Source organism: Notamacropus eugenii, chromosome 7, assembly GCF_028372415.1.
Source record: "Notamacropus eugenii isolate mMacEug1 chromosome 7, mMacEug1.pri_v2, whole genome shotgun sequence".
Lineage (NCBI taxonomy): Eukaryota > Metazoa > Chordata > Mammalia > Diprotodontia > Macropodidae > Notamacropus > Notamacropus eugenii.
The window spans coordinates 2,923,644-2,948,309 of NC_092878.1; the positions used below are offsets into that span (position 1 = coordinate 2,923,644).

Here is a 24,666-nt window from a genome sequence, read left to right on the forward strand (position 1 = left end):
AGAGCAATATTTTACAAATCACTTTGTATACCCCCTTTATTTCCTCCCTATTTCTCTGCTTTCTTGTCTCATCCAAGTACATTGGGCCAAATATTGTTTCAAGGGAAACGCTATGCTGAGAGCTCACTACCTCCGATTTAGAGTAGGGAATTATTTAAGTAAAGCTCCTGTAATTTCAACTATATTTTGCCTTTGCTAGCATCTATAGACTCTTGAGTTTCAGAATGGAAAGGGTCTCCTTTATAGAGCTAGGTTTAAAAAAATTAGTAACTTTATTTAAGCTGGCTGATTTTGCTTTTTCATTTCTCTTAGACCATCTCTGAACCAGAACCTGAGTAAAAGATGGTTATGTTTGGTCTGGCATCAGTTAGAGGGGGAGAAAAAGACTGCTCTAGAGTTCTGGTAAGTTGAGCAATTTATAACAGTGAAAGGACAAAATTTTAATTCTTAGAGGCTCAGCATCTATTTTAGAATTGTAAGACTGCTTATAGAGCTAGTTTTTACTTAAGAGCAGTGGAAAGAGAAAGTGGGTTTAAAGTTAGGAAAGGTCTGGGTTCAAATCCCACCTTTAACATTTACAGTCAGTTTCTAAGGGGCTCAGGTAACTCTCTAAGACTACAAATTGGTGATCTGCATTGTTAGGGTGGGCAACTGTGCTTTCCCCCAGAACATCCTTTGATATCACCAGCAGAAGCCAAACATTGGACTGAATGGACCAAGGGTATGCCTTAGTATAGCAAGGTGGTTTTTTTTCCCTTTAGTTCTTTGGATCAGCTTTACTTGTTAGCAGAATAATACAGCTCCCATATCAAAAATACTTTAAGGCATTCTGACCTTTCCTAGTTTTCGATTTCCTCCCTCACAGACTTGTCCTCTTTCCCCTTCCCTTTTGTGTATTGTTTTCTCCCATTGGAACGGAAGCTTCTTGAGGGGAGAGACTGGGTTTTTTGCTTGTTTTTGTATTCTCAGTGCTTAGCACAGTGCCTGAGACATAGCAATTATTTAATAAATGCTTTATCTTCTATCTGCTTGCCACTATCATTCATTTCTTTCTCATCATCTCTTTTTATTTCTTTCTGTCTCTCAGCTCTCTACCTGTTTATCTACCTACCTACCTGTCCTTCCATCTGACCATCCATCCATCCATCCATTTATCCATCCATCCATCCATCCATCCATCCATCCATCCATCCATCCATCCATCTTTCTATGTAGTGCTTCCCTCACAACAATTCTGTGAGGTAAGTAGTGGAAGTATTATTATACCCATCTGACAGATTAATATAATAATAATAACTGAAATTTATATCTATTTTAATGCTTGCGAAGCATTTGAATATATGTATATATGATTGTACATATGTACATATGTGTATGTGTATATATAAATATAAAACTATACATATATATGTATTTGCACATATTTCGTTTTCCATCTTTAAAACACTTTAAAACTTCCAAAGTGCTCTTTCCATGCAAACCTCATGAAGTAGGTAGGGCAAATATCCTTACCCCCATTTTACAGATGAGGAAATTGTGACTTAGTTATATAGCATTTCCCACTCACCTCCATTTAATATTTCCTGAAATGCAGGAAAAATTTAAGGCCATCAACCAGAAAACAATGTTAGCAAATGTCAGGTAACATATCCATCCATCCATCCATCCATCCATCTATCCATCCATCTATTCAGGGCTTCCCTAACAACAATCCTATGAAGTAGGTCGTGCAAGTATTATTATCCTCATCTGATAGATAAATATAATAATAACTCATATTTATATCTCACTTTAAGGTTTACAAAATATTTTATACATATATATGTATATGTGCATATGCATATATTTGTGATTCTATGTACACGTATATTTATGTGTATTTATATAAAATTATGTAAATATAAATACATGTACATATATACACATACATCTTTATCCATATCTCCATCTATCTATCTGTTGATCTATTTAGGTTCAGAAAAGTTAAAAGGACAGTAAAAGCAAAAAGCTATTGATTGTCAACGTCAGGGTTCAAACCCAGGTCTTCTGATTTCAAACTCTACACTCTCTCCCATACAACATGCTGTTAAGAAAAATTTAATGATATTATCAGGGAACAAAGCTTCTCAAATTCTAATGAAGTATTGTTTAATTGTGTCTGTTTACTTAACAGATATTTATTGTGATGTGATAGCTGTGAAAGAACCATCAAAAGAAAGATAAAAATCAAAAACTATGACTTATTCTGTGTTTCTTCAGAATGGAAGGATTTAAAGACAATTGGAAAGAGATAATTTCAGTCATTTCAAAAATAGATTTCTTGGGATGGGTGAAAATAACAAAAGTATTTGAAAGTTTAGAAAGGAATTTTTAGAAGAGTATGATCAACTGCAGTGAGAGGCAAAGTACGTGATAGATAGCCTTACTTTCAGAGTCAAACAGACTTGAGTTCAAATTCTACCTCTCACACCAATTATGTGTGTGATTGAGGAGGTTAGGTAACCTCTTATCACTCCAGGCAACTCTGTGATTCAATGCAGAGCTGATACTTGTCTGTATTGGTAGAGGGTGTTTCCTCAGTATTCCTGTACCAACAAAATGAATGATTCGGTTAAAAAAAATGACACAATGCTAACATTGATTTCCAGTTGATGGCCTTGGATCTTTTAAAATGAATACTGAATTTCAGGAAATATTAAATAGAGGTGAGTGGGAAATGCTATGTGACCATAGGCAAGCCACAATTTCGTCATCTAAAAATGGAGGTAACACTACTTGCCCTACCTATCTTATGGGTTTGTGTGAGGAGAGAACTTTGGAAGTTTTAAAATATTATAGAGATGGAAATTATTGTTACCAATAGTAATGATCATTAGTTAAACATCATATACCAATTTAAGGTTTGCAAAGTACTTTATATATCATCTCAGTTTATCCTTACAATAACCCTGTGAGGTAGGTATTATTAATAAGTGAAGAAACTGATTGTGAGATGTTGAATTCCTTGCCCAAACCAGGATTTGTAAAACTCTAAGATTTCTAAATGACTTTCATCACCACAACCCAGTGAAATAGATAGTACAACCATGCTGTGTAAATTTAAGGGATGAAGAAACTGAAGATCTGAGAGATCAAAAGCCTTGTGAGTATCTGAGGTGAGATTCAAACCCAGATCTCTTGATTCCAAGTCCTGCTCTTTATCAGTTGTATGATTCGGTTCTCTTCATGTCAGGATGGCATAACATGGCAGTTGCATTTTAAGACTATGAATCTTGAGTTGGAAGGAATTTCAGCTGAGGTCTAGGGAGGCTTAATGACTCACCTAGGGGCAATCAGGTTGTGAGTAATGGAGGTAGAATTTGAATCCAGGTTCTTTGATTCCGGAGATTATTTTGTTGTTGACAATCTAGATTGTTTTAAGATAACCAGCTACAGAGTATGAGCAAATGTTAAATGGCTGTTGCTGAGTTTTTACACTTTTTTTGCTGTTTTGGGTCACCATAAAATTGCTTGTATGTCTGTTTTCCCAGTTGAATGTAAAAACAATTTTTAGCATTCTTTTTTAAAACTTTGAGTTCCAACTTCTCTCCCTTCCTCCCCACCCACTCACCCCCATTGAGAAGGTGAGTAATTCAATATAGGCTATACTTGTGTAGTCATGCAAAACACTTCCATAACAGTCATGTTGTGAAAGACTAACTATATTTCTCTCCATCCTATCCTGCCTTCCATTTATTCTCTTCTGATTCTATCCTTCCTCAAAAGTGTCTACTTCTTCCCATGTATCATCCCCTCCCCCTTCTCATCCTCTTCCCCTTTACTTTCCTGTGGTGTAAGATAGATTTTCATACCAAATTGAAGGTGCGTTTTTTTCTCTCCTTAAGCCAAATCCAATGAGAGTAAGGTTCACTCTTTCTCTCTCACCTCCTCTTTCTTCCCCTCCATTGAAAAGCTTTTTCTTGCTTCTTTTATGTGAGAGATTTTACCCTATTCTATTCCTTCTTTTCTCCTTCTCCCAATATATTCCTCTTTCACCCCTTAATTTTATTTTTTACATATCATCCCTTCCCGTTCAACTCACTCTGTGCCCTCTCTCTCTGTTTCTCTCTGTCTCTCTCTCTGTCTCTGTCTCTGTCTCTCTGTCTCTGTCTCTGTCTCTCTGTCTCTCTCTCTCTGTCTCTCTCTCTCTGTCTCTCTCTCTCTGTCTCTCTCTCTCTGTCTCTCTCTCTCTCTCTCTCTCTCTCTCTCTCTCTCTCTCTCTATATATATATATATATATATATATATATATATATATATATATATATATATATATATAAAATCCCTCCAACTACCCTAATACTGAGAAAAGTCTCGAGTTACAAATATGATCTTTCCATGTAGGAATGTAAACAGTTCAACTTTACTAAGTCCCTTACGATTTCTATTTCCTGTTTACCTTTTCAAGCTTCTCTTGATTCTTGTGTTTGAAAGTCAAATTTTCAATTCAGCTCTGGTCTTTTCATCAAGAATGCTTGAAAGTTCTCTATTTTACTGGATGACCATTTTCCCCCTGAAGTATTATACTCAGTTTTTCTGGGTAGGTGATTCTTTGTTTTAATCCTAGCTCCTTTGACCTCTGAAACATCATATTCCAAGCCCCATGATCCCTTAATGTAGAAGCTGATAGATCTTGTGTTATCCTGATTATGTTTCCACAATACACAAATTGTTTCTTTCTGGCTGCTTGCAATATTTTCTCCTTGACCTAGGAGCTCTGGAATTTGACTACAATATTCCTAGGAGTTTTCCTTTTGGGATCTCTTTCAGGAGGCAATTGTTGGATTCTTTCAATATCTATTTTACCCTCTGGTCCTAGAATATCAGGGCAGTTTCCTTGATAATTTATTGAAAGATGAAGTCTAGGTTTTTTTTTGATCATGGCTTTCAGGTAGTCTAATAATTTTTAAATTATCTCTCCTGGATCTATTTTTCAGGTAAGTTGTTTCTCTAGTAAGATATTTCACACTGTTTCCTATTTTTTTCATTCCTTTGGTTTTGTTTTATAACTTCTTGATTTCTCATAAAGTCATTAGCTTCCATCTGCTTCATTCTAATCTTTCAGGAATTATTTTCTTCAGTGAACTTTTGGACCTCCTTTTCCATCTGGCCAATTCTGATTTTTAAGGCATTCTTTTCCTCTTTGGCTTTTTGGATCTATTTTGCCATTTGGTTCAGTCTATTTTTTAAGGTGTTATTTTCTTCAGCAGTTTTTTTGGCCCCCTCTAGCAAGCAGTTGACTTGATTTTCATGATTTTCTTGCATTGCTCTCATTTCTCTTCCCAATTTTTGCTCTACTTCTCTTGATTTTCAAAATCCTTTTTAAACTCTTCCATGGCCTGAGACCAATTCATATTTTTCTTGGAGGCTTTGGATGGAGGAGCTTTGATTTTATTGTCTTTTTTGCATGTTTTGGTCTTCCTTGTCACCAGAGTAAGATTCTATAGTCTGTTTCTTTTTCTGGTTTTTGCTTTCTTCCCCAGTCATTTACTTGACTTTCGAACTCTTTATCAAGGTAGTTCTTTGCTTCCAGTGGAGTTGGGAGGAGAATTGCTGTCAGCTGTTTGATTCCCCCCCACAATCTGTGGGCCTAAAGCTCCAGAAACAGCAGCTCCTGTTGCCCCTATTGTTTCTATGGCTGCCATTGACTCCTCCACCCCTCTGCCACCCTGGGGCTGGACCACTCTACTCTCTCACACAGGTCTCACAGATTTTTTCCACTGACCTTCCAATTTGGCCTCTGTGATTTTGGGTCGTGTTGTCTGGAAAGTGCCATGGGTGCCAGTCCCCAGCGATCTGCTCAGGTCCTGCCTGTGCCTGCCTGACCCATGTTGGACTGTGCTCTTCTCTCAGCCCAGCATGATAGATGCTTCCCATTGACCTTCCAAGTTGTCTTGGGCTGGAGATTTGCTTCCCTCTGTCATTCTGCGCCTTCTGCAGCTACAGAATTTGTTCAGATTCATTTTTTACAGGTATTTGGCTGGTTTTGGGGGGAGAGCTGTAGCTGCTTTTATACTCTGCCTTCTTGGCTCCCCTCCCCCCGCTTGTTATTTCTTATAGCACGATAGTATTCTCTTGAACCTCTTGTTCACCCATTCCCCAATGATGAGCATCCACTCAATTTCCAATTTCCATTTTTTTTTGCCACCACAAAAAGAACTGCTATAAATATTTTTGCATATATGGGTCATTTTTTCCTTTTGATCTCTTTGGGGCATACACCTAATAGTGGTATTGCTTGGTCAAAGAATATGCACAGTTTGACAGATTAGTTCACAACTTATGACAGCTCTCCTTAATAAAGACTCAAGTTCCATTTTCATTCATTATGATCACTGAAAGGTAATTATCAGGTTAAACTTCCTTTAGGAAGGGAACTGGCTCATGGTCTAGTGGAAAGAGCATTGAGTTTGGAATGAGAGATCATGTAGTCTGGCCTCCTCACACTCATTTTTGTAGATGAGGAAACTGAAGCTCTTAAGAGTGGTTACTTGCCAATGGATACTGATCAATATGTGGAAGGGGCAAGATGAATCCAAGTTTTTTGAGGTTGGTGTTCTATCTGCTATACCATGCTGTTTCAGAACTTTTGACTTAATTTTACAGATTTAAAAAAAATATATTTTTCTTTTTTTTTTGTTGTTGTTGAGTCATGTCCGACTCTTTGTGACCCCATTTGGGGTTTTCTTGGCAATGACACTGGAGTGGTTTGCCATTGCCTTCTCCAGCTAGTAGTGTTTATAAACAGAAACATTTTTTAAAAGCACGATTTTGTTTTTCTCCAGAGTGAGGTACATAACAGATACCAAATTAAAAAAAAATTAAAAATTGATCTTCAGAGTGTGAAGTATTATGAGTAAAAGAAACTACCTTCCCCCACCAAGTGATAAGACAGAAGACACAAAAAGTTAAAACTCTTCAGGTGATGGGGCAGAAAAATTTAAGTAAATCATTAAATGTTCTAGAGAAAAACCCCTTAGAATTTTACTTTTAGTTTTCAATAACTAAAAGGCCTAGGGAGGTCCCAGAAACAAATTTTGTAACTTAAAGTGCCTAAATCTTATAAAAAGTATGATAAATTATTATATCTTTAAATTTCTCTTGGCAGATCTATTGTTGCTGAAATATATACCTTTGATGACAAAGGTTAATGTACAAAGATAGGACTTATATTTTGCAGATTGGAAATTCATATAAAATATAAGTGGCTAATGTTGAGATGTCTCCTGTTATTGAGTGGGTGACATAGATTGGCCATGACGTGGTCCTGACCTTTTCTCTTTAGGTGTGGGCAATAGACTGATGGAACCACAACTTTTCAACATACTTAAAGGGATTTACCTTGACTTAGTCCTGGACTATACCTTCAAATTTATTTTAAATACAGGAAGAATTTTTTGGTTAGTTGGTTTGTCCAACTGGCCAAACATCTTGAAGTTTTAGAAATAGCAGACTCTAGTAAAGGATGTCTTCTGGATTATTTTTCAGTGAGTATTTAAACACATTGTTGTGGTGGTTGTTTTTAACGATTGAGAAGGAACCGTCTTCTCCTACTCTGCTTTTTTTAAAAATCAAAATCATAAGACTGTTCATTTGAGGGAAATTTAGGTGATATTTTTTTTCACAAAATGAACATAATTCTTTATGGCTTTCATTATCTGTAAGTAAAATTTTGGGCAAGTAATTTCATCTCTTTAGACCTCAGTGGTCTCATCTGTGGGATGATGATCATCTTCATTAAAATTGTGTAGCACTTTGGGATTTACACAGCACTTTACATATTATCTCATTGGATTCTCACAACTACTTCGTGAGATAGATGATACTGTCTGTTTTACAGATGAGGGAACTAAGGGCTTGAGAGACTTGCTAAGGATCGTACAAATTAGTAGATGTCATTTTCTCTGGCTGTCCTCCATGCCTGGACTGTGGTCCCTCCTCATCTCCCACCCTGGTTTCCCTGGCTTCCTTTATGTCCTGACTAAAATACCATCTTTTATAGGAAGCCTTTCCTAACCCCTCTAATTTATAGTGCCTCCCTTTGGCTAATTTTCCTACTTATATCTATATGCCCTTATATAGATATAGCTTGTTTTTTGCTTACTTGTTTACATATCGTCTCCCCCTTTAGATTGTGAGTTCCTTGAGGACAGGAACTGACTTTTGCCTATTTTTTTTGTATCCTCAGCACTTAGCACAATGCCTGTCATGGTTTGTACTTGATAAATGGTTTATTGATTGATTGAAATTACTGGACCCCATTTCTGTCATTTGTTCCCTATGTAATCTTGGAACTCAATCCCTCTGAGTCTGTTTTCTTATCTATTAAATGGAGCAGGAGTGGGGGACTGTTGGAATAGATGACCTGTAAATTCTGTTTTAGTGCTAGATCTCTACAGAAGGTCTTAACCTTTTTTGTGCATCATGGATCCCTTTGGCAGTCTGGTGACACTTCTTAGGATATTATTTTAAAATAATTCTTAGACCCCTTCTTAGGGTATTATTTTTAAATAAATGAAGGAAATGCTAAGTTTCAGTTAGAAGCCAGTGACAATAAAGATGTAATTTTTTTCTATCTAAGTTCATGGACTCCTTGAAATATATCCAATTTTAAGAACATGTGATTCATTATCTTATGAGGATATAATTTAATGCCAGATTGTGGGTTGCAGAAAATCATTTGCTATGGGAAATCAGGAAGGGTAATTCAGGGTAGTTGGGAGAGATGTCAGGGAGAAATTAATGAGCACTACATAGGGTTATCTCTCTGGTTTGGTGTGATATGAGGAGTACTTTGATTGTCCCATAACAATGTCTCACCCTGTATCACTCTTAGACAATAAGAGCATTGCACCCCCAAAAGAGGACTTTACTGTATATATCACTATATGACATTCACGAATGTCTGTCATCTGGCTCTGGCTTATTTATCTAAACTTCTCTTACATCTTTCTAGTCTGGCCAGTTTCTTCATGATCCGCCAACATGCCATATTTTCCCTTCTTTTCTTATGCCATTCTATAAGAGCTGCCTTGTCCTCTCAACTCTTATTTGTGGTTTGGAGGCACTAGATCAGGCGTCAGAGGACCTGGGCTCAAATATAATTTCTGATGTCAGACTTCTATCTGTGTGCCTTTTGGACAAATCTCTACAACTCTCTGGACATAACTTTCCTCATCTGTAAAATGAGGAATTAAATATTTACAGATGGAAAGGATCTTAGAGGCTTTTGAGTTCAACTCTCTCATTTACAGATGAGGAAACTGAGGCCCAGAAAAGTAGAGTTGCTTAGCCAGGATCATACAACTAGTAAGTATCTGAAGTGGGATTTATACTCAGGTTTTTCTGACTCCAAATCCAATACCTTGTTTACTGTATCCTGCTTCCACTCTAGCGGGTTGGACAAGATGGCTGTTGAGGTCCCTTCTCACTTTAGAACTATAATTCTATATTCCTATAAATCTTCCCATAAAACCCTCCCCCTACCTTCCTGCACTAGTTGTATTTATCCTTCAAAGTCCACCTTGGATTAGAAGAAACTAAGGAAAGACTGGGGTGGGGAGGGCAGGGAAAGCAGGTATAAAGCAGTTGTGCCCCTGAGAGGCCTGGGGGGAATATACTGAAAAAGGATTTAGGGTACCCAACCATCCTTACAACAAATTTGACTATGGTAGGCGCTGGCTCCATGTGTCCTAATTCTGTCTTATTTCTATCCTTACACTCAGAAAAATGGGAAAAATTGCCCCCATGTGACTTTCTTGTGATGGAAGAAAATGTTGAAAAAAAAGGAACAATTTATTAAAAAAGGCAACATATGGTTCATTAGTGCAGAATATTTGTTAGACTAGCCCAAGTAAAATATTTTGTATTACTGAAATATACAATTCAAGAGCTTCCTGAATGGGGCACAGGTAGGTAGAAAAGTTGGAGACAGGTAGGGTACTTCCAGAAGTTTCTCAGTCAGCACTCACCTATGTTATATACTAAAGTTAACAGCTAGGATTTGAGCCTAGGTCTTCCAAATCCAGATCCAGTGCTCAATCACACCACTTCTTAGAATCATAAATACAGAGTTGGAAGATGACCTCTAAGGCTCAAATCTAGCTGTTAACTTTACTCTTATGGGTCTCAGTTTCCTCATTTATAAAACGATTGAGTTTGGTTAGATTATCTTAGAGGTCCCCCTTCTATAAATAAATCCTAGTTATGGGAACTAGGGCTAATCCCATCATATGCTTCTACTACAAACCTCTACTGTTTTGATGTCAGTGAAATATGATCGAAAGAAAATTAAAGACAGTCAAAGACAACGGGATTTTGGAAATTGAATTCAATATTAGGAACTGAAGTAGGTAACGGTGTAGCAGGGGAAAAGAAGGGACGGAAAGTGGGAAGTATCATGGAAAGGCAACATTTAACCTAGTAGAGCTATTCAGTTCTACCCCATTGCTGGGTACCTGGTAGGCACTTAATACATGTGTTTTGATTGATTGACACTTTGGGTCAGGAATTCTTTTTTTTTTGACTGACCAAAGTGATTTATCGATTGTTAGATTCTTTCAAGGGTACACATTTACCCATGGTGGATAGCGCAGAAGGAGAGATAACTTAGACTTGAGACCTGTAGAAGCTTTGTCCAGGTTGCTTGCTTCTGCAAACATTTGACTTGTGCAGCAGGACTCCAAGGAAACTTAAAAGGTACATAAAAAACTGGGGAGACCTTCAGTATATTGTAGTCCAAATTCCTTTGTTTTTTCCTGCCTTGTTGGTCAACTGATCTGGAGAGTTGAATGGGAATGTTCCTAAAGTTTATGGCTTAAGGTTCCAGTCAGTCTTCATAGAGATCACTTGTTTTTGAGAGTTCCATTTCTATGAACATGATGTGTTTGACAAAGGCTTCATAATTGATGCAGCCACTGGAGTCTTCTTGACCTGCCAACAGGGCTTCCACCTCCTCTTCCTTTATCTTTTCACCCAGGGTAGCGAGCACATGGCAAAGTTCAGCACCCATGACCATGCCGTTGCCCTCTTTGTCAAAGACATGCAGCCCCTCAACGAAGTCTTCATAATTTCCCTGGTCCTTGTTGTTGGAAATGGCCTGCATCATGGGCAGGAACAGCTCAAACTCAATTTTTTTTGGCATTCATCTCTTCATTGCTGGGGTTTCCCAGAACTTTCTTGACTTCTGCATTGGAGCATGCAGGACATCACCAACTTGGCTTAATGTGATCTTATTTTTGCCAGTTCTGTCAAACAGGAGGAATGCCTCCTTGAAGTCAGCAATCTGGTCAGCACTGAAGGACATGATGGAGATGTTGAGAAGCTGGAGAAGTGAGCTGAGGGCTGCTCCTGTCCCTGAGTGGAGCAGGAATTCTTAACCGTGTGTGTGTGATGGGCCCCACTGGAAGTTTACTGAAACTTGTGAATCCCTTCCCATGAAAATGTTTTTAAATACATAAAATAAAATATTTAGGCTTACTAAAATGTTGAAATACAGTTTTCTATTCATTCATTCGTTCTCTCTCTCTTTCTCTCTCTTTTTCCCCTTCCCCCCTTCCCATCCCTCCCTGCCTGTCTCCTCCTCTTTCTCCTTCCCTCTCTCTGTCTCTCTCCATCCTTTCTCTCCCTCTCCGTGTCTCCTTCTCCCTATGAATACCTTAGAGAGGTGTAAATGTTGAGGTTAACTTGAGAAGTTACTCATGTTTTTGTCATCATTGTTCAGTTGTATTCAGTCATATCTGACTCTTTGTGACCCTATTTAGAGTTTTCTTGGCAAAAATACTGGAGTGGTTTACCATTTTCTTCTCAAGGCAAACAGGATTAAGTGACTTGGCCAGGGTCACATAGTTGTAAGTGTCTGAGGTCAGATCTGAATTTATGAAGCTAAGTCTTCTTGACTCCAGGCCTGGCTCTCTATCCACTGTACCACCTAGCTGCCCGAGAAGTTACCTACCCAATGCTGAAAGTCTAAGAAGCCCCTGGATGATCCTAGAATTGTGCATATGGAACCGAGAAATCTAGAAGAACCCATAGCTACGTTAGATACTTCTCCACAAGTCTCTCCCTTTCCCTAACTTCCTACTTCCATAGTATTTATCACACACAATCACACTAGTTCAGATTCTTATCTCTTCTTGTCTAGACTATTTTGCAGTCAATCTCCTCCAATTCAACCTTCATAGCACTGCTTACACAGTCTTCCTAATGTAGTTACGATGGTATACCACCTTTCAAAAATATGGTAGCTTCCTATTGCCTACTGAATAAAACACAAAGGTATGATTCTAGCCTTCAAGCCTACAGTTTAAGAATACTTTTTTTTTTGAGACTTAGATTCTCTGTCTTGCCCAACTAGAAGTGCAGTGGCCTCTCACAGGCTTGACTTCACTGCTGACTGGAACAGAAACTTTGACTTGCTGTGTTTTTGGGTTGGGCCAATTCTCCCCTCCTTAGCCTGGTGTCTCCCTTCTCCTGATGGATTCCCACGCTGGTACTGGACTTCGTGTCCTGATCAGCCTTAACCCTCCTGTAGCTCCCTCTAGTGACAGGGATTACAGGCATATGCTACCATGACCAGCTCATTTTTTCAGCATTATCTGTTACTACTTTTCATCATGTATTATATGAATACAGGTGTATTCGTCCTTATCTTCTGACTTTATCTTGGCCTCTTTGTTCATGCTCTCCCTTTTGACTGGAATGGCTTTTCTTTCCCATTTATGTTTAAATCCCTGCCTTACTTCAAGGCCAAACTTAGGTGTTCCATTTTTCATGATGCATTCTCCCTTCCCAACTAGGTGAAAATCATTTTTCCTTCCTAAAATTTCTGCCACTACTTTGCCTTGATTTTTTTGTAACTATACATAGCGCCAGGGTGGGGAAAGGCATCTTCTAACTCTCATTGGATAGCTACCCCATGTTCAAGGTATTTCTTAAGGCAGAACCCCCTAAAACCATAGCTTATGAATACCTACCAGTGAGTTTACCTTTAATAGTCATCCAGGCAACACAATATGTTTTTAGCAAAGGCATTTGAAATACTCTACTTTGCCTTTTCCATTGATTGAGTTTCTTTATTTCTTGCAATACTATTACTATAGAAGCTAATTGGAAATTGTGATAAGCAGAATTCCTTGACTAGCAGGGAACAACAGTTGCTTTCCCTGCAATTGCTTCTAACATGAATAAACTGTTTCAGATACACTATACCCAAAATGCAAATTCTCCTGCACAGGTGACCTACACATTAATCAGATATGAATGACTGATTCATTGATTTTGGCAAACCTAAAGTTATTACCCTCAATTGATTTATGTGCCAATGGGGTTTGGAGCTCCATGTTTATTCTTGGACCCTCCCCTCTTTTTTTTTTGTTTAGCATATGTTTCCATGGTCACTCACAAGCACATGTGGTACTTACCACAGTGTCTGTAGAATGGCATCTCATTTTTTTCCTACAGACATATTTTTAAAGCTAAATGTACACTCCCTTTGGGATGCTGCAGCTGTTGTTCTAGAAGCTGTAATACCACAGTCTTTTTACTATAAGAAATATGAAGAGCAGTAGCCCAAGTGTCTATACTGTTTTCATTGAAAGGGCCAAATCTCTGGTATATGTGAGTATTACTGATGTCAATGAAACATTTGGCATGAATGTCTGAACCAAGAATATGGCCTCAAAGCTCATTCAAAAGGAGGAAGGAGATTCATAACCGTTAAAGACAAAAGATTCGGCAACAAATCCGAAGGGGAAGTCACATGGTACATGGTCAAATTAAGTAACAGTGCTTTTTTTTTGCAGCTGTGAAGTTAAAACCAGTTAGTTCCCCTCCCCCCATAGTAATAGGGTAGAATACAGACCACCCAAATCCATGTACAATGTCCAATTTTTAATTTGTTTTTGCCAAGGATTCACAATCTTTTCTCACCAACCCTTTTGTTAGGCATGCTTATTTTTTTAAAGGAAAAAATAAATTCGTTGAAGTTTGAGTTTCATTTTGGAGACTGACTGAAAGAGTGAAATCATGTGATAGCAAAGCGAGGCAGAAGAGAAACACAGGATTCAGAACCGAAAGGAAACTTGGAGAACGACTGGTCCCTCATTTTAGAGATGGGACACTGAGATTCAGAGAAGCTAAGTTCTTTGGCCAGGGGGACACAGCAAGTAAGTAGCACAGCCTGATTCAAACCCAAGTCTTCTGACCCCAAATCCAGTGCTTTTATCATCGTATGTCAGAAGAAGGAAGGAATAAATATTTATGTATTACCAACCATATAACAGGCACTTTGCTAAGTGCTTTTTCCAAATATTATCTCATTTAATCTGATTAGAGCTGGAAAGGGACTTTTCAATACCGGTTAGTATAAACCTCTCTGAGCAGATTTTGAGGAATTGAGCTACAGAGAAGTTAAGTTAACTTAGGGCTTATTCTGAGTTATACAGTAAATTAGTAATAGAACTCAGATTGCTTATGAGTGAGTGAGATAAATTGTTAAGTCTGGTCCTGTGTTCTCAGTGGCTTTCCTCCCCCCCCTCATTTAGGCATGTTTGAGAAAATAGTTGTTAATGCCCTTTGAAAACTGCCAGTATTACTCCAACTTGGAAGTGTTCTGGATGGGTTTAGTGTCTTTGCTTGGTGGGATTTTTCTTAATAATGATGATGATGATGATGATGGCGAGTGGATTTTGGTGGTACCATATAGCGAGATATAAACTTAGCTCTGTTTATTTATAATAATGACAGCTGGTCATAGGATCATAGATCTAGGCTTAGACAGGATTTCAGAGGCCATCATGTCAACACCCTTATTTTACAGATGAGGAAAATGAGGCCCGGGGAGGGTAAGTGATTTTCCCAAGGTCATACTCTTCATTAATAACAGAGACAGAATGTGAGGCCAGACATTCTAACAACAGAGACCCCTAGCAGTTTCTAGCTGTATCATGATGTTTACATAACACTTGAGTTTGCAGAGCACTTCACACACATATACATATACGCATACATAAAAATATACACATACATACGCATATACATATACATACACACATATATCTTTGTCTCCACTGCATTCAGGATCCTAGAATCTGTTTGGACAGGAGGCCCCATTTTCCACTGGATTTCCCTACTGAATAAACCTGAATTTACTATGTAACCTTATTGCAAGGCCCAAGGACATTTACTTAAAACAGAATGCGAGCTCTCTCCTGACTGTAAGACAGGGATCTTTTTTCACTATATCATGTCATTTGGATATTATTGTCGTATATGAATGAGTAAACTTTCTTTGACCTATGGGAAGCAGGGTTAAACAGGGGGTGTAAAGACTACCTGTCACAGACCCCAGGTTGGTTAAAAAAATTGAATTCTTTAAAATAAATGCTTTTCCCCCAAATGTTACCTCTACCTCCTTGATAAGCTTAGCGAACCACAAACACTTAAAAAATTAAATTATAGGAAAATGTTTTTCCTTAACTTGTTTTCTACCTTATTTCTGTGTTTGAAGCCTTTACTCGAGAAGGTCACAGAATATATGTCCAGAGCTAGAAAGGATCACAGTGCCTATACAGTCTAACCCCTTTCTTTTATAGATAAGGGAACTGTAGAATTTGTAGAAGGTTAAATGACTGACTTGTCCAAAGGCAAAGAGGTATTAAGTATCAGAGTTGGGATTTGAATCTGAGAGGCTCATGTTTCTTCCGCTGCCCTGAGGTAGGAAACCATGAAATTACTTCTAAGAAGAGCTACATATGTAGGTTTTAGTAGATGAGAACCGTTCTGGAACCCAACTTCTGTGATCTCTAGAAAACATCTAGCAGAGTAGAAAGCTGTATTTTTCCTCCTGTTCCCATCACAGTTTGGTGACAGGGTAGCTGGTGTGGTAACGTGTTCCCCAACCTCTTTGCCAGCAACTACTTTTCATTTACTGACTACATTTTATATTTTTGGTTCAACACAGTCACTGCTCCTATTTCCCTTTGCATATAAGGATAAAAATGACTTGATCCTGCTTTTATGTTTCTGATTTATAAGGAGAAAGATTCAGAAATTATGGCTGGATAGCATTCTCTTTTGAGGTGAGCAGAGAGTCAGTTATCTTTAATACTGAAGCTAGGTAAAGTATTCCAAAGTTTTTCAAGGAATGCCAAGGAGACTTAACATCTTTTCTTTGATAAATTGGGTGTAGGTACCTACAAGATTTTAGATGCCAAAGTTACTTTAAAACCCAAAGTGTTAGAGCTGAGGGAGACAGGATCATCATATAAACTGGCAGGCTTGTGACCTGGGGGAAGAATTCAGGGTGTTTGCTACTTTGATATGGTTAAACTCAGAATTAAAATATTGTCGTGAAGTTTAGTATGAGAAAGTATCATATTGTAACTAGGTTTTGTTTGTTTGACCACCACAAAAAGAGCTGCTATAAATATTTTTGTCCTTTTCTCATTTTTATGATCTCTTTGGCATACAGCCCTAGAAGTGGCATTGCTGGGTATGCACATTTTTTATAGCTTTTTGGGCATAGTTCTGAATTGTTCTCCACAATGGTTGGATCAGCTCACATAGAGTTGGGTTAATTCTTCTTAGGCACTATGCCTGCAGTATCAACTGGTATATTAGAATGGTGTAGGCTCATTGGGTACATGTTAGTTAAGTCTGAGTGGTGGGGGCATTACAGATCAGTATGAGGGAGGAGTGTTTGTTACTCATGCCTGTCTATGTGAACCCCTGGGAACCTTGGGACTACGTCCATATCAGAAAAGACAGAGGCTAGCTCCCTTTATCCTAGAAATCTAGCAGGCAAGAAGTGAATAATGTACCTGAGAGAGAGGAGAGTTCCTTTGTGGTAGGAATGAAAGAAATGGTTGGAGCTCCTGATGGAATTAATTGCATGGAAGAGCTTGGTTTTCTCCCAAGCATGTTGATCTTACTTCTAGTGAGATTTTATCTCCTTCCTCCCTCTAAGACTTTTTTGTGTGTCATAGACTCCATTGGTTCTTTGGGAAAGCCTATAGACCCTTTCTCAAAATAGTGTTTTTAAATGCATAAGATAAAATATGTAGGGTTACAAAGGAAATTAATTATATTGAAATAGTTCTCAGACCACAGGTTAAGGACCTCCTCTCTAAGATGAAGGGAAGGACCCTTTCCCTTCGTATAACTTATTAAAATGACACTATTCTTTTAACTCTGCAAATCTAGAAGTTTTAAATGTCCTTTTTAGATTCATATGTATTCTGTACTGAAACAGAGAAAAGTTTCATCACATCTTGGCTTGCTGTGTTTTAGATGAAAATCGTTGACCTTCACTTTCCATTAGATATGGTTCCTTATGCAATATCCTTTATTCATTCTTCTTTATATTCAAAGGCTAATTAGCATCAGAATGATTTTCTTTACTGAAGCAGGTACCCAAAAGAATTTTCACAACTTCTGTTCCAAAATTCCAACTAGTCTATTTTTATTTTTCTCTGAACACTTTGAACATATTTCTTATTCAATCATTTTCAGTTGTGTCAGACTCTTCTTGACCCTATTTGGGGTTTTCTTGGCAAAGATACTGGAATGGCTTGCAATTTCCTTTTCTAGCTCAGTTTACAAATGAGGAAACTGAGGTAAAAAAGGTTGTGACTTTCCTAGAGTCACATAGCTAGTAAATGTCTAAGGCCAGATTGGAACTTGGGAAGATGAGTCTTATTGATTCCAGATCCAACCCTCTATCCACTGTACCACCCTAGCTGCCCCTTGAACCTACTGTAACAACAGTTTTAATAACAGTTATAACTTAATTGAGACATTTAATCACTCTAAATCTTACTTTGTTCATATAATAATTCTTCCAAAAATAAGAATTCTTTAGTGGTTTTTCTGTCTGATTTTGCATACTTTCCAGCTACGCACCACAATCCTCAGAAGTTTTTAGATCTTGTATTATCTGTCTGATTTAAGCTTGACTTTGCCCAACAGACTAACATAAAGCCACATTAATTTTGTTTCTTATATTTAAAAAGTTATGGTTTGGGGGATTGAAATAACTTAGCAAATGTGCTGAATAATTGAAAAACCTTAAATGCAATAGCATACATTATAATGAGCCTGCACTTATTAAAGACAATTAAAAGGCCATTTAAAATGTGACGTGCTAGCAAAGAACCGTGGATTGGAAGTCAGATGATCAGGATTCCTTTGTGCATGGCCTCAGACTACAAGAGTAGTCCAACCCTCCTTTTTTAGATGAATAAACTAAGGCTTGGAGAGTGACTTATTCAAGGTCATATCAGCAGTATGTAGCACAGCTAAGATTTGTACCTAGGTCATCTCACTCTAAATTCAGCATTGAACGATGAACTCTGTTCCCAAATCAAGCCCTAAATTTTGCCTGTTAGATCCATATGAATCTCAATTAATTTTATTTCTGAGATTTAAAAATATAAAGTGAGGAAGACCTGAGTTCAAGGCCATTCTCTTCTGCATGCAGTGTAATCATGGGCAAATGACTTAATCTGTCAGTATCCCAGAGTTTGAATACTGCTATAAGTGGTTTTCACATCAGAAAATTCTCAACAGTGATGGAATCACAGATACAGCCTTTGGTTAAAATCAAAAAGGAAAAGAGCAGGATATTTCTATTTGCTCTTAATATTCTATTTTGCAGTATTGAAGTACTTTGTAACCTCAATTACAGAATGTCAGCTTTCTCTGTACAAAATGATTCATACTTAGGAAGGCTTTGAGATGATTAAATATGTATTATCTTGTTCATTATTGTATTCTTGGCTTTCCAGACACTTTATTTTGTTTAGGAAGAAGAAGGGAATTCAAAAGGTTTGTGTTTAATGAGCCCTTATAAAATACTAATGATGTGCACTTATATTATTCACACAGGAGGTCTCTTGAGGTCCTCTGGGAACTGATCTGATGTCATCATGTTTTGTGGTGAAAAGAAATTGCGTGGTAAGTAATAAGGGATTTGGAGGATATATAATTGAAATTTTATAATTAGAATTAATTTTGGTTCAAGATTGTAAGAAATTAATTTTTACTTGGATGAATATTTTTGTCTTAATAGCACATTATTAATAAGATATATTATATTAATTACTTTTTGGTACAGCCTACTGGCAGGAAGAAATAGAATATCTCTCATTCCACTATAGAGATTATTGTTCAATGAGAAGTGGTGGCAAGCTGGTATGGGCAATTTTTTTTCAATGAGCTTAGACATCTAAGTTAATATTGCTTTTAGTTTTAATTTGTTTTTGACTGCAGAATTTTAGTGTTGAAAGTGACTTTAGGTGTCATATGGTCCACCGCCATTACAGCGTAAGTCCCTTCAACAGCATCCTAAATGACTTCTTCCTGAACACTTGCAGTGAGAGAAAAGTTATTATTTAACATGCTGGACTGTTCTATGGTTGGACAACTTTAGTGATTAGCAGGTTTGTCCTGAGGTGGACCTAAAATATCCCTCCCTGGAACTTTCATCCACAGTCTTCATGTTGGAAAGTCTGGAAGACTTTCACACCCCTATTGTCTCTTGATTCCCAACCTAAGATTCTAGAGATTTTTCACAATCTTCATATTAAAAATGAATTAAAAATCATTAATTAATTTTCATCATTGTTTGACATGAATGACAGTTAACTAAAGTGGATATGTTTTTAAATAAGACCTGACCACATTCCTTTTATTTTTTTTCTTCAAACAACTATCATCTATGTGCTGTGATATTAATCAAAGACAAAGCTATGTGCATTCAGTGGAATAGGATGTATCTGGGGATAAGCCCAGCCTGTTCCTTGTGGATTGTTACAATGGCCTTGGGATCAGTAGGATTGGTAGTTCTGTGTCACTGGAGTTTTGAATAACAAAATCTTTGTTGCTGTTCAGGCATTTTTCAGTCATGTCCTACTCTTCACGATCTCTTTTGGAGTTTTCTTGGCAAAGATACCAGATTGGTTTGCCATTTCCTTCTCTAGCTCATTCTACAGATGAGAAAACTGAGGTCCAAACACATCAGATATCAGATTTGAACTTAGTTCCTCTGACTTTAGAACCACTGCTCTTTCCACTATACCGTATTGTCTCCATGTATTATCTTTTCATACTTTAAATAAATAAGACTTATGTAGAGTCGCTTTAACATGATATTAGAGAGATGTGTCAGATTCTTAGGGAGGTTCTCTTGCCCTAAGTTCCTCTGCTTCCATGGCCCATGGATCACCAAAGGGGCAGAACAACAATGCCGAATGTTTCTTTTTGTTCTTGCTAAAGCTTGATGTATTCTCTTAGATCTGGACCTGGTGGCACAACAGGAACCCTCAAATCAACTTTGTAATTCATGATGTAGGGATAATACAAGGAGTAATTAGGACAAATTCAGCTGAGCAGGAAGGAGATTCCAGGAAACCAGTCTTATGGGCCATCACCCTAGCAGATGGATCCCTCATGGGCATTATCATAGGAGACTGTTAGGAGCAGGGAGAGGTATGTGAACAGAGCACCTGTGAACAGGTGTAAGTGCTCTGGGGAGGCACTTATCTAGGGTGCAGTCATGGGGGGATAGGGTTAGGGTCATGTCCTATTTTAGATAATTATTCTTACTAACCAGGTGTTAAGCTCAGTTGTTTCTATACTGCTGAAAGAACACAAAAGCAGTCACAATACAAATGTGGTGTAAAGATGAGAAAATCATGACCAACAGAAATGATTTGCCCAAGGTCACACAACTAGTTTGGGGCAGACCTGGGATTAGAAACCAGATCTATTGACTTCCATAGATTCTAACCTCCCCACCGCTCTGTACACTGCTTAAATACTAAATAGTAACTGTTTCTCTTTTACCTAGAAACTCTGAGGGTCTTCCCCTCCCAGTTTGATTTTTTAAATTTGATTAAAGGGGCCATCCCTTGAGTAATTATGTAAAGAGGTCAATTCATTGAATAGGTGTATCTCATTCAAAATGAGAATATGATAAGACCTTAGCCTAAAATAGCCGGGGTCTCCCAATGCATCCTCAGACATCTCCAGTCATCCTGATGAATATCTGGCCACTAGACCCTGATGGCGCAGGAGGAGAAAGTGAGGCTAGTGACCTTGCCCAGCCCTCCCTCACTGAAATCAAAGTCAACTGCAAGTCATGTCATCATCTTGATGGCATGGTCCTCTTCGAGAATGAAGGACAAACACAATAACATTCTTATAAATGAAATGCTTTAGCATGTAAAGCACAGAATTTTGAAAAATGGATCATATATTTAACATCTTTACCATTGTAGTGCGTGATGCAGCGATTATAGAGAATGTAAACTCATTGAGCGCAGAGTCTGTTCCATTTTTGTCTTTGTATCCTTAGTATCTAGCACAGTGCCTGACCCATAGTTAGGCACTTAATAAGTATTTGTTATTGTAAAAAATAATTATATCTTTATTAAATGAAATGACTGATAGAAGACTTGAGAAAATATTAATGACATAATTTTTTAAACAAAAGTCAGGCAAAAACATCATTAGAGTGGTAAAAATGTGAGCAGTTGACCAGGACATTTAAAGAAATAGTACTGTGATTTAGAATTGAATGTTGTAATGATATTCATTAAAAAGAGATCCTGCCATATTTGTTCTGGAATGTGTGAAAGGGAAGGAATATGAATACAGAATTTGAATGGCAAGATTCATTCTCACTACCTAGCTAGTTTGTTAATTGATTGTCTAGGTCAGACAGGATTTGGGCCATGAAATATAGAGGCAGTTCAGAGGCTCGGTAGATAGAATGCTGGAATTGGAATTAGAAAGACCCAGGCTTAAGTCTAGCTACAGACACTTGCTGGTGGTATGACCATGTACAGTTCACTTAATCTCTCTCAACCTTAGTTTCCTCCTCTACAAAATGGGCATAATGAGACCTCCGAGGGTTGTTGTGAGAATAAATGAGATATTTTAAAGTATTTTGCCAACCTAAAAATGCTTTATAAGCGTTATTATGATAAAGATGATGATGATGACATGAGGACCTCTCCTCCTTAAAAAAAGGTCTTGGAATAAAACCTGCTTGAATATTTGTAGGGAACGTTGTAGATGAAATTCATGTTCGAATGCAATAACCTAGACCTCTGAGGTCCTGTCCAACTGTGCGATTTTTTTATTCTGTGATTGTAATCTGATGTCTGGAAATGTTTTAGCTGACAACTTTGGGAGGGGGAAGGAAAGAGGCATTTATAGAATGCCTATATATAGTGCCAGGTGCTGTGCTAAGTGTTTTTTGTTTTTTGCTTTTGTTTTTTTTGCAACTGTTTTCTTATTTGATCCTCACAACAACCCTGTAAGATCGGTGCTATTATGGTTTCCATTTTACAATTGAGAAAAGTGAGATAAAGAGATAAATGACTTGCTCAGGTTCACAGAGCTAGTAAGTATCTGAGGCTGGATTTGAATTCAGGTCTTCTTGACTCCAGACTCAGTCCTTTCTTCACTGCATCACCTGCAGTTTCTGGAATCATGTCTGAGAAAACCAACCCCTTTCCCATACCAACCGTGATTTATGTAATTATCTGTTTATTATTTAAGGTTTCCAAATGGCACTTGCTATTTGTAATTCCAAGCTATCTTTTGATACGTTAATTAGATTTTTCCCCCTGCTTTTAGACTCATGTTTTCACAAGCCAATATCCTCAAAAACATCCTAGATAATCTTTCCTCTGAATGGGAGAAAAGCTCGAGAGACAGTGTGATGCTATAGAGAGTGCCAGGGTCACAGGACCTGACATGGAATTGCTGTTTTGTCCCTTAGTCACGTCACTCTCTGGGCCCCAAATTTCCTCATCTGGAAAATGAGGAGGATTGAATGGCCTGTATGACATTTTCTAGTTCTGTTGTGCTCCTTGAGAGAAGAAGCTGTTTCATTCTTTGTATTTTCATCCCTGGCGCCTAACACAGTGTTCTTGGCACATGCTAGGCACCTAACACATACTCATTGAGTGACTGATTGATCCCACACTCTCCAGCTGTAGTTGTTTCAGGAAATGATTTAGGAATCAAAGTCTTCATTTAGGGTGTGAAGTCAGAGAATGTTATTTTTGAAAGACAAACATTTATTGAAGACAAACATGAAATAGGTTATTTTTTATCCTGAGCAAACTAAAGAAATTATGACTCAACTAAACAGAGTAAACAGTTAACAACTAAATTTTTCTTAAGGTACAAACTTAAAAAATTAGATGCAAAAACGTCTCTTTTGTTTGAGAGGAAGTACCTGGGCGTACTCATTTATCCTTCTAGGAAGAGCCTGATTCCTTGGAAGCTGATTCCCTTCTGTGGGTGCATTAGTGGAGTGTTACTCAAATTTAAGAAATAAGAAGAGGCTCCCTTTAAAAGCTGCAATTATGTTTTGGTTATGGTGGAAAAAAGCTATAGATCCTACTGTGTGATCCCAAATATGGTTTTGGCTGTTAGATATTTCTCTAGTCTCAAAAATCTCAAAAATGAAAATGGTATAAAGTATAAGGAGATAGATGCACACAAAATTATGTTTTCTCTCACAGAATTATGTCCCCTTCATAAAGCCTATCACTTTTCCTCCCAACATACTTCTCCAGGGCCATATTTCACTTTGATTTCTGATCTTTTGCTTCCCTGTGTCCTGGAAATCTAAGTGGGTTGGAGGTCAAGTTCCAGCTCTATAGCTGATATTTTGACTTGTGACTTTTCCATCTGCTTTCTCATTTTGTAAATTCCTTCAGTCCTATATTTAAAAGGCCAACATGTGGGATGTGTGCGTGGGGAGGAATAGATTTGTTCTTTGTTTCTCTCAAGGACGAGGCTGAGACCAATGGATAGAAATTGCAGAATTTATCTCGGAGTGGGAAGGAATTTGATAGCAATTTAGAGCTTCATGACAATGAACAAGGAAATTTATAATAGAAGAGGAGCACTGGAGTCAGCACTGATCTCAAGCAATTAGTTTTTCAGTGTGACCAATCAGTAAAAATCAGGGCTTGATTTATTGTTTTGTTGATTAACTTAATCACGTGTTAATGCAGATTAAACTTAAATGTGTATATAGCTTTTTTTAAGGAGAACCTGGTTGTTAAACATTTGCCACCATGCCCCTGTATAAACACCAAGCCCTCTATAAACTGAGGTCAGCAAGAGTGTAGTAGAAGACTGTAGGATAACAACAACAACAGCAACGAATATTTATATGCCATTTTAAGGTTGCATCCGTTATCTCATTTGAGCCTCACAACACCCCTGGACCTACCATTCTAAAGTATGTCTGAAGATGGTAGAGTAGGAGGGAGAAGTACAGTATAGCTTCCCTCCCTAACCTCCTCCATTGTGATCTGGAAAACACCCCAGATTGAATTCTGATCAGGAAAGCCAAGAAAAAATGAGCTTATGCCATTTTTCCAGCCCAGGGTGGCTTGGGGAAACAGACAGACAGGCCTGTGGATGGGGTTTTGCATCACATGTGCTGGAGCTGAGACTGGACACCAGGGGCCAGAAGCACCCTGGCAAGAAAAGATCCCATGGGATCCCTAAACTAGCACTGGGTACAAGAATGGGTATAATCTGGCAGCTCAATTTCCTACTACTCAGTTCCCTGTTAGAATTGAGGGTGGGGGGAAT

General features: G+C 37.8%; 1 protein-coding gene and 1 pseudogene across 6 annotated transcripts in view; one reads left to right on the plus strand and one right to left on the minus strand.

Annotated features, from left to right (window-relative positions):
- Window positions 1-24,666, plus strand: part of ATP8B4 (ATPase phospholipid transporting 8B4 (putative)) — a 339,741-nt gene that overhangs the window by 10,154 nt on the left and 304,921 nt on the right. For 3 of the 6 annotated variants that reach the window (XM_072623610.1, XM_072623609.1, XM_072623614.1), the window contains exons 2-3: window positions 313-402; window positions 18,925-18,993. In XM_072623610.1, the coding sequence (XP_072479711.1) occupies window positions 18,966-18,993 (28 nt within the window). In that variant the 5' untranslated portion in view covers window positions 313-402; window positions 18,925-18,965. Of the gene's footprint in view, window positions 1-312; window positions 403-13,657; window positions 14,205-18,924; window positions 18,994-24,666 lie in introns of those variants that run through there. The other 3 variants (XM_072623613.1, XM_072623611.1, XM_072623612.1) reach the window with 2 other exon arrangements.
- Window positions 10,756-11,398, minus strand: LOC140513712 (myosin light chain 1/3, skeletal muscle isoform pseudogene; annotated as a pseudogene).